Source organism: Vulpes lagopus, chromosome 11 (assembly GCF_018345385.1).
Source record: "Vulpes lagopus strain Blue_001 chromosome 11, ASM1834538v1, whole genome shotgun sequence".
Classification (NCBI taxonomy): domain Eukaryota; kingdom Metazoa; phylum Chordata; class Mammalia; order Carnivora; family Canidae; genus Vulpes; species Vulpes lagopus.
In genome coordinates, this window is record NC_054834.1 from 110,186,838 (window position 1) to 110,197,495 (window position 10,658).

Genomic DNA, 10,658 nt, shown 5'->3' on the forward strand with positions numbered 1-10,658 from the left:
AATTTTATTTCATCCTCCTTTAGGTATCCAAACACAAGCACTGCCAATGGTATTCACTGGTTAATGTCTATAGCAGTAATTCTGTTTCATTTTTGTCTCATTCTCTACATAATGGAATTGCCCCACTTTTTTAAAAGTAAAAATAAACAGATCATAAGAAGATTGAAATCTTCCAGGGCTAATGAGAATTCCATTAGTTCAGGAATTTATTAGTTGTTTCTCAGCAAAATTCAGTTCAATTTTACTATGCTTAAGGGAGAAAAATAAAAGCACAAACACCCACTTATTCTAATCAGTAGATGTCAAGATTTGAGGGGAAATGGGAAATGGTTAGAGAAGTGAGATTTTTTTTTAATGAACACTCAGAAAGACATAACATTTAGCACCTTAAGGCTGGAACGCAAGATTCCTGAGGAAATGTTATTCCTCCTTCCAGGGTCCAAGTCTTTTTTTTTTTTTTTTCCTCAGTACAAATTTGTGTAAAAGGAAATTCTTATATCAGAATCACTCATTTGCCTTGGAATGACCAGTACCCTCTGCCATCTCAAAATAAAGTATAAGCTTTCTTTATAAAGCTTCCGAGGTTTTGTGTTTATAGCCAAAGATGAGAAAATGTGGAACTTTTTTTCTTTTTTTTTGCAATTCATCCTCTATGGTAACCAGTTAACCTCACTGCCCATCCTACCAGAAATTCTACCTCAAAAATTAGCACTAACATGAGAAAAATGATGTTCCAAATTAAACTATAACTTAATCATTTCTTCAATATAAAGCTGTGCAAAGAATGAGAAAGAAATGGCTTACCAACCATTCTGAAGCAGCATAAAGAAATCTGATAGGTTCTTCTACCTCAGAAACAAATAGTAAGCATATGACCGCTGTTTAAGATAAATGAAAATATTAAATCCTCATAAAGGAGTTTGTTTGCTATGGAAACCATCCATATTTTTAGAATTCCATGATGAAAAATCTAAAGCTGATGGCCACAGAACCATCATACTGAGTAATAAAAATTTAATTAAAAGAATTCACAGCTACAAATTACCTGGTAAATTCCCAACGCAAACGTCCCTCTAAGTCAAACCCATCATTTTGTTTAATTTTAAAAACCGAGAAGAAAGAAGCAGCAAAGGAAGGAGAGTGTGAGCATGAATAACGTACCTACTTCCTCTATCAGTTTCTGCTTTCTGGAGTCAACCTCACAAAAACCTTCAGGGAGTAAAAGGAGTGAAGAAACGAGCAGCCTTTGGAGGAGGAAGGGCTTGCCGCCAAGTCTGGGAAAAGATGGTCACCCCCACCGCTGTACCAAACAGTCCTGGGAGCGGCCTTGTAAATCCCTGCCCGGGAAGCCATTCCTCTCGTTCCGAGTGCAACCCAGCGCAATGCAGTGTGGAAAATAAGCTTCCAATTTTGAACAGACTTTTATGACTATCATATTTTCAGAAAATAAACGCTGAGACAGAGCTGGTAGGCAGGCGTGAGGTAGCACTGGGCCATGGAGGGAATCGTGCTTGGCTTGCTCCCACACTGGAAACCATTGCGGAGAATGAAATGTGTGTGTGTGTGGGGGGGTGAGGCGGGAGAGGCGGGTGATGCTTCAAACCACATGGCCATGAGACAGGCTCCACGGAAAGATGTGTTGTTTCCTTTGTTTTTTCCCATAATAATCCTACTCAAGGAGCTGATACTATAAAGCTCTACTGTTTGAAGAGTGCGATTTTTAAACCGCTTAAGATACAGCTCGTTAGAAATGAGTTGCATACTTTGATGTATTATCAAAATGACCATAGTACAACAGTAGGTAAAGTTTGCATTTTAAGTTCTCCACTAGACTCTCCTCTCTGAGAGCAAAAGTTAATTCTTTTATTTTTCAGTAATATGTAACATTTTCATTCTCATAATCACCTAAAAAGTATTTATTGCTGTATTATTAAATAGTAATCAAATAATAATATCAACTATCATTTAATGAGCTCCTGCTATTTGTCAGGATCCATACTACCTAAGTGGTTTATATACATGATAGTCTTCATAAGAATTACTTGAGGTAAAAATTGTTATTCCAATTTTATAGATGAAGAAACTAAGACTAAAGACATTTTTAAAATTGCTCAAGATTATGCAAATTTGCAAAAACTGAGTTTAACATAAGTTCACTAATGGCAGGAAATATTTTCTTAGATTTTCAAAAATAATATTCAACTGGTAAAAATGCATGGAAAAACTATCATGTACCTAACATATAAAATGAATTCATAACATGGAGTGGAATCTGGAAGGCAGAGGTGAGTGAAAAAAGGAAAAGTACAGGTATGTATGTGCAGTGGGAGTTGGGAAGTACAAGCACTTTCCTATTTTGAGGCAGACTGACAGCTGATATGACTAAGAATCTAGAAATGGGCCAGATCATAAAAGGTATTCTATGCCATCCTTAGGAGCTTGAACATTATCCTTTTCCCCAACAATGGGAGTCAGCACAAGGTTACAGGGATGGTAATGACGTGATCAGATTTTAGTTTTATATCACAGTGGCAGCAGAGAGGGTCTATATACATGTGAATGGGAAGTGGCCACACAGCAGGCATGGCAGGAAATTTAAATGCTATTGCAATAATCTGAGGATTTGATGTGGGCCTGAACTGAGGCATTTGTAGAAGAAAGGGCTAAATGGGTTTATCTGGGAACTACTTAGCAGATGAAATGGCAAAATTTAGTGACTGATTGGAATATTCCTTGAGTGACCAGTTAAGATGATGTTGCCATTAATAGAAGGAATACATAGGAAAGATGGGTCTTGTCTTGAAGGGATGACCATCATGACTTGAGTTTTAGATACACCAAACTTGAAGTGGTTATGGCCCATCAGAGGGAAGCTGGGTATTGAGGTTCATGTGGAAGATCAGGATAGCAGAGAAAGATTTGAGAATTATCAGCAGTTTGCTGTTAAGCAAAACCCTGAGGGTGAGCGATTCTGGGACAATCTAGGAGGAGAATAGACAGGGAGGGCCACTGAACTAAATCCTGTGGGGAAAAAAATTTTAAAAAGTTGCCCATGAAACTGAGAGGAAGAGGCTGGGAGCCAGAGGGAGAACTTTCAGAGAGTAGTCTTTCAGGAGAGCTGGAGTGGTTAGTTGTATCGAATTAAGGAGACAGGCCTGATAAGACAGATGCAAGGGACCCACTGAGACCTCCAACATTTCAGGCCTCCTCTCACTGGGCCAGCATCACTGGAATGGGGCAAGAGTCAGAGTTGATCAGGATGAGTGCGGCATGGTGGCAGAGACTGAAAACTAGAGTAGGCCTTTAGAGCAGCTGGGCTAAGAACTAAGGGTGTGAGACAGACGCAGGCCCTGGAGAGAGTTGAGCTGGCTTACAGAACAAGGGGAAAGACCCCAGAGAAAGGAGGTGGTTGTAGTCACAGAAAAGAGAGCATGATGGAGCAGGTTCCCCCAGGAAATGGGAAACACACAAAAATATGGAAGGAGAGCAAATCCAAAAGTTTTTTCAAGATAAATTCAAAGATTAAGTAAAAGTCAAAAATAACACTGCTAAGGTTTGTACCTATGATGACTGAGATCAGATTGTAGTATCACTTTCTGGGTCTCATTTAAGTCTCCTAAAATTACCTTCAGGTAAGGTTCCCAAATGATCTGCTAAGAGTCCCATCAGATTGCAGGGGTGTGTACATTTTCCCAACTTTAGATAAGGACCCAAAGGTCTGGTGAGGCTAAAGCCCTCTTTGCAGGTGGCAAAACTGCTCATGGCGGAGACGGACCAGAACCCAGGTGTTTTCCTAGCGACTGCTGGACTGGGTTACTCTCCTGACTACGTCAGGTGGTGACGCGTATGCGGCAAGTAACACTGCCACTGAGAATGTATTCGTTGTCTCTTGAAACCAAATTTATAATTCTGATTGAGCAGACACCCAAAAGAGAAAAAAATAGAGAAAAAGAACTGTGAGACTGTCTTTTCTCCTTCCCAGGAGAAACTTAAAAAAAAAAAAAAGTAATCATTTTTTAGTTTAAACATTATACCAGAGAGATACAGGGACAAGTTTCCATTAATTTATTAATATTAATTCATTAATATTGTCAACATTACTACCTTCTCTGTAGAATGCATGCAGATAAGAATCTTACACTACTGTGATTTTTCTTATACACTGTTCCTCAGTATAGTCAATGTAAGATGGAAACACTTTGATTCCTTCTGAAGGGCTTAGTTTTGAACACATCAATAAAATATAATAAACACAGTAAGGTTGCCAATGGGGCCACAATTTTAAGGCAAAATTTTCCATAGGATAGCCTGCCCCCTCCAGCAAATGCCAAGAGTAGATACTTTTAAAAACACTGACTAGAAGGGCTCAACAGTCTTACAGGAAATTTAGATGAAATACACGTGAAATTTACATGGAGAGAAACTAAGAGAAAAACTGAATTGTCAACATCCTCCTAACTGCATTTTTACATAAAGTTGTACAACATGCCCAAATTTATACAATAAATCAATAAGTAGCAATTTTAGTCTTCTCCCTACCATTACTACATTTCTCATATGCATATCTAAATTTGTCAATGTTGTGATTTCAGAGCAAAAATGGTAAGTCAAAAACTGACCTTTAAACATTTTATAAATATGATCAAAGGCAAAATGATGATGTATGATTGTCTTTCAAGTAGGAGCACCTTGTTTGAATTAGAAAAGATTTCTTTCTGTGGTCATAGATTAACATGTTTCCAATCTCCTCAAAAGCAAAGCTTTCTCTTTCTGTTTTTACCTCACATCAGCATTATGTGCACTTCTACAATGATCAACACAATGAATCGCAATGCACTGTGGTAACAGTGCTAAAAGTGTGAAGAACAGGAAGTGAAAGAGAAAATGAGACCTATATATTCACTTGGAAATTTTGATAACATGAGCCCATGGTATAGTTGAATGATTTACCTCAGCCACCATGAAAAAGGATTTGGGCTTGAGTTATTTTTCCCTGAAATGATGGGGAATTTGCAACGGTTTATCTACAAACCTTAATTAGGCAGCCTTGTAACTAAAAGGAATAACTGGAACAGCAAGTTATTATCAAGTCACAGTTGTGCAGTCTTGGAACAAGAAGCCAACTGGGCTACATCAAGATCAAAGGAATGTTAGGCAGAGATGTAATGCAGCGGTTAACCAACACCTGCAGAGCTTGCAAATCCCATCCAAACCTACTAAATCAGGGTATTTGGAAAGGAGAGGTGCCTAGAATCAATATTGGTAACAAGCTCTTCAGATGATTATATGGCCAGCTCAACATGGATCTGTGCGTGGTTTATGCATGAACTAAACGAGTCCTGGTCAAAACATATGTTTTGCCATATATATTTGCCAATATAAAAAAATCATCTATATCGGGGCACCTGGGGGGTGCAGTCTGTTGAGCATGGCTGACTGTTGTTTTCGGCTCAGGTCATGTTCTCAGGGTCCTGAGATTGAGCCCCATGAGGCTCTGCAGCTCTCTCTCCCTGTCCCTCTGCCCCTCCCCCTACTAAAAAATAAATCTTTTAAAAAATTATGTATATCTACCTATGTCTGTATATAGATAGAGACACTCTTCAAAGTAAAGCTTCATTTTGGTTTGGATAAAAGTTACAGGCACTTGTAAATTTATCTGAAAAGAATTAGGAAGCAAGGAATTGCAGCCTCATTTAGGTTCCATCCCATGTTCTGAGCTCCACGGCCTACTCAGAAGTGATCACAACTATACCCTGCCCATTGAAAGCAGGTCTGTTCAACTGAAAGTGGCTGATCCTCATTGTGGTTGGGACTACAGTCGCCTCCTAACAGCTGTTCTTTCGTTTATAACCTTCAGAAGGTAACTCTACCCAGCAGAGTACATGATGAGTGCTACCTAGGTGCAAGACTACAATTCCTAGCTTCCCTTGTGGCTTCCTGTAACAAGATGATCAATTCCAGCCGTCAGAAGCAAGTTGAAATGGCATGGAGACCTGACAGTCTCCGTGAGAAAAGGAGACTCACAGCCTTTGTCTCTCATCAGTCGCATCTATCCAGATGCCTAGAAAGTAAATGTAATGGCTGGACCTCCAAAAGCCATCTAGGACCATCACATCAAGGGTTATACTCTAGGGATAGGAGACTAGAGAACTAGAAAGGGGTGGAGTCGTTGACAGCATTGTAGAGCTAATACACCAGCCTTTCACTACCTGAAAGCTTCTTTTAAAAAGAGAGGGGAAAAAGAAGTCCAATTTTTTTTGGCTTACTACTATATTCTGCTAGATGTAGCCGAACCCAAATTAAAACATTCAGTATAAAAGAAAAGTGCATATCCTACATGATCCAAAGTATCCATTTTAATAGTAATGAGTTTTAAATGATTTATGAATGATCAAGTACCTTAAGCTATGTATTCATATTCTCTACTTCCTTTAAAATGATCTGATCCAAGTAATACCGAGCAATAAGCACTTGTGTCTTCAACTTTGTATTTTAACAATCAGATAAGTGGCAGATATAGCATAATAAAGTACAAGGGACCATGATATAAAAAGTACTGTGAGCCCCTCATCTCTTAATCATCAGAAGTTGGCTTGGGTCCAGGATATCAGGGTAGGGCTGCAACAAGAGGGTTGCAAATTTATGGTCCATGAGCCAAACTTGGCAGTCAGATATATTGCATTTGGCTTATGCAATGCTTTTTGAAAACACTAGTTTTGAATGCCTTAAAGTGGGCATGCATCTTCAGATCTCCACAGGCCCATCATCCCTGTTGATGTACAAACACTCACTTGCTTCACTTGCTTAGGTTACCTGCCTGGTCTCTGGAAACAAAATGGTACATTTCTGCACCTTTCCTTCTCTCCATTCTCTCTCTGTTGTTGAAATCAGTGATTCATACCAAAGATGATTTTCTAAGTCTGTGCATTTCCAATAGGTGAGAATGTATATAACTCACTAGGAGCTAGAACTTTGTTTAGGAATGTCAAAATTACTATAAATGCACTATAGTATCTTCTCCTACAGTAAAAAAAAAAAAAAAAAAAAGGAAACTTTCAAAGCATCCCACCACCACCATCACAAACACACATACTCCAAAACTCATGAAAAGCTGATTTTGTCATCTTAACTCTGATTCTTGTTACTTAATAGTTTCAACTAAAGTTAGTTCAAACTCCTTTCAGTTAAGAATTTACTTTTTCAGTTTTTAGGAATTAAAAAAATCGTTTCACTTCTTAAAACTTATTGACAAGTAGTAAAGTTTTGGGCCTAAAATGCCTAAAACTTTATTTCCTTACTTTCATCACATCATTCCTAAGAATTTCTATCAGGTAGCCACTATGCCTATGTTTACATTTCTGGTAAAATAACCAGAGTCAAATAGATGAAAAATATACCTTGAAGTATTGAAAAGAAAAAATATTAAAGTTTGTAAACATCTACTTACATGTGATAACACGTCTCTACGTTTCAAAGAGGACATATTTGTATACAAAGTCAACAACAGATTACATGATTTAGTTACAGCGAAAAGTTGAAAAACATACTTGTTTTGTATGTGTACTTTAGATATTTCTTTAGTTTAAAGCATTTTCCTGAACTTACTCTTCCCCAAACTTAAAATCACATGGAGTTTCAAAACTGACACTTTATTAACCTGGTGTCAAGCCTGACCAGGGGAAACAAAATATTGCCAAGTATCCATTCAATATAACTGAAACCAAAATATGCACCTTAAGTAAGCACAATACAAGTCACGAAACTCTGAGTATGCTGGATTCTGGAATTCTCTTCTAAACACCTTTACATAGGATCATACTACTTTCTTTTGCTCTTGAAATTTTTAACACATATACTCTCCTAGGGTGAGTAATAAAACAGAGGAATTTATTTTTTGCAATGTGAATGCAAGGAATTACACTTTTTCTGTCAAATCTGATGTTTGAGATTCTGGCTACTGTGCTGTTTGGTTATATCGGAGGAAGAAGGGTTGGTAGGAGATGGAGACTGTTTTGCACCAAATTACAAATTTCTAACTTTTTTTTTTAATTTTATTTATTTATGATAGTCACAGAGAGAGAGAGAGGGAGAGAGAGAGAGGCAGAGACACAGGCAGAGGGAGAAGCAGGCTCCATGCACCGGGAGCCCGACGTGGGATTCGATCCCGGGTCTCCAGGATCGTGCCCTGGGCCAAAGGCAGGCGCCAAACCGCTGCGCCACCCAGGGATCCCCAATTTCTAACTTTTATGTGAATTCATAGTAAGAAAAATTTAACTCTCCTTATTTTTCAGAAACACCTACAGAGTAATTACAACTATTTAGGGAAATCTTTGAGCATATATAGCCTATTCCATTAACCTTATGCAACACTCCTTTCGCTTATTCACATGTTCAATCATTTCCACACTTTATAAAAGTAAGTAATTTATCTTATATTAACAAGGAAAGTTGTGTGAATTTTTAAATTAAAAGTTGTTGTTTTGGTGGGGAGGGGAGAGAACTCTCCTAATTAGATTTGCTATTTCCATTGTAATTTTTGTTTTTTCTCTCCTTTTCTGACTTCTACTTCCCAGTTATTTTCCCCACCCTTCCAAGCCATGCATGTTTTTCACACGATTACAAAGAAATTCAAGACTTTTACCTTTTCTAAACGGTCTGTTTTTAAAACATAAAAAGTAATATAAAAAGCTCCAAGATTTTAGAAAGTGCCCCCTCTATGGGACTCCGGACAGATTGTTGGGTATCTCACATTCTTATTTTCACTCTTTAAATGATTTTTAGAACTTGTGGCCTCTAGATGATTTTTATGAACATCTTCAGAGCAAAAATACACAGAGGTAGGTTAAAAGACATGTGCACACACATCTGCATGTATTGGCATATATTTGTGTATCTATATATGTATGTACACCGCAGTAGATACGAAAAGTTCCAATGTGCTAAGTTTTAAAAGGTTGAGTTTGATGTTAAATAGTCACGAAAATCTATAATGGCCTATTCTGAAAAAGAACACGTCTGGAGAATAAGGATTTAATAATCAGTGGAACCAAATTAAATATTTTCTTATATTCTACAGCAGCCCAGCAGTACCACCCAACCCTGACATGCGCAAATTGCATAGGAAAAAAAGAAAAGGTGACCTCCCCCTCGCGCCCGAGGACAAGGCCCCGCAAACACCCATAGACGCCGCGGGAGAGGCGGCGGGTTGGCCGCGGTCCGCCCGGGGTGGGGGTCGGGGTCGGGTCGGGGTCGCGTCGGGGTCGTGGGTGGGGTCGGGTCGGGGTCGCGGCGGGGACGGGGTCGCAGGTGGGGTCGGGGTTGAGGTCGCGTCGGGGTCGCGATCGGCGGCGGGGCTGGGTCGCGGGCGGGGCCGGGTCGGGGTCGCGTCGGGGGCGGGGCGGGGTCGCGTCGGGGCGGGGCTGGGGGCCCGCGGCTTCAGGGGCCGCTTCTCCGCCTCCGCCCCGGGAAGGCAGCGAGGCCGCCTCCGCGGAGGCCAAGTGCTCCGAGATCCCGAATGACAAGGAGAAGGCGGTGAAGCCCGCAGAGGGAGGAGGACGAGGGGCCCGACACAAAGGGGATCCGCTGTCGGAGCGGCGGCGGCGGGTGCTCTAGACAAAGGCTCGGGAGCCGCAGCTGGAGTGGAGCGCGGGGCTCCACCCGGCCGCCTACCCGCGCCCCGGCCTCCGCCCCGGCCTCCAGCCTCCAGCCTCCAGCCCCGACCCCCGGTCCCAACCTCCAACTACAGCCTCCAGCCGCCGGGCGGACCCCGCCCTCCACCCCCGACCCCAGCCTCCAGCCCCCAGCCCCAACCCCCGGCCTCCAGCCCCAGCCTCCAGCTCCAGCCCTAACCCCGACCTCCAGCCCGACCCCCCGCCCCAGCCCCCAGCGCCCCGACCCCGGCCCCCAGCCCCGGCCGCCCGCGGCGGGCGCTCCTCGAGCCTCGTCCACACCGCGCAGCGTCCGCGTCCAGGCGGGCCCGCCCCGACTCCGCAGGGGCCCCCGCGCGGGGCCCCGCCGCCCCGGCACACCTGTCACCGCCCCGGGGCCGCCACCCCGCGAGCCGCGCGCCCGGCAGACTCACCGTCGTCGCCGTCGTCCTGCGCTGTCACCGCCACGCAGCGGCCGACGAGGACGGCGACGAGGAGCAGCGGGCTCGCCCGCACGCAGGCAGCTGCCATCCCGCCTGCGCCCCGACGGGGCCGCTCGGGCTCGGGCTCCGGCTCCGGCTCCGGCTCCGGCTCCGGCTCCTGCACCGGCTCCTGCTGCAGCCCCGGCCTCCAGCTCCGGCCTCAGCCCCGGCCTCCAGCCTCCAGCCTCCGGCCTCCAGCCTCCAGCCCCAGCCTCCAGCCCCGGCCCCGGCCCGGGCCCCGGCCCCGGCCCGTCTGAGCGGGGCGGCCCCGGCCGCGCGGCTTTAAGGAGGAGGACGGCCCCGCGCCCCGCGCCCGCCGCCTCCCGCCGCCTCCCGCCGCCCAGTGCGCGCCCAGCGCGCGTCTGATTGATGGCGAGAGACCGAATCAGAGCCCGCGCCTGCGAGCCGGGGCCGCGCTCCGGTACGGGCAGCCCGAGGGGGACCGACCGCGGCGACGGAGCTCCCTCCGCTTCCTTTCTCTTCTCTGGCCTGCCTGCCTGCCTGCCTGCCTGCCTGCCTGCCTCCCTGC

At 43.8% G+C, this 10,658-nt stretch overlaps 1 protein-coding gene and 1 long non-coding RNA gene across 2 annotated transcripts in view; both read right to left on the minus strand.

Annotated features, from left to right (window-relative positions):
• LOC121501545 overlaps nucleotides 1–1,631 on the minus strand; it is a 37,933-nt gene extending 36,302 nt beyond the window's left edge. Inside the window, exon 1 of the long non-coding RNA XR_005990626.1 lies at nucleotides 1,162–1,631. This is a non-coding gene — a long non-coding RNA (uncharacterized LOC121501545). The remainder of the gene's footprint in view (nucleotides 1–1,161) is intronic.
• COL5A2 (collagen type V alpha 2 chain) overlaps nucleotides 1–10,328 on the minus strand; it is a 138,493-nt gene extending 128,165 nt beyond the window's left edge. The window contains exon 1 of the mRNA XM_041773656.1: nucleotides 10,082–10,328. Within this exon, the coding sequence (XP_041629590.1) occupies nucleotides 10,082–10,178 (97 nt within the window). The 5' untranslated portion in view covers nucleotides 10,179–10,328. The remainder of the gene's footprint in view (nucleotides 1–10,081) is intronic.
• Between the last annotated feature and the right edge of the window lie 330 nt (nucleotides 10,329–10,658).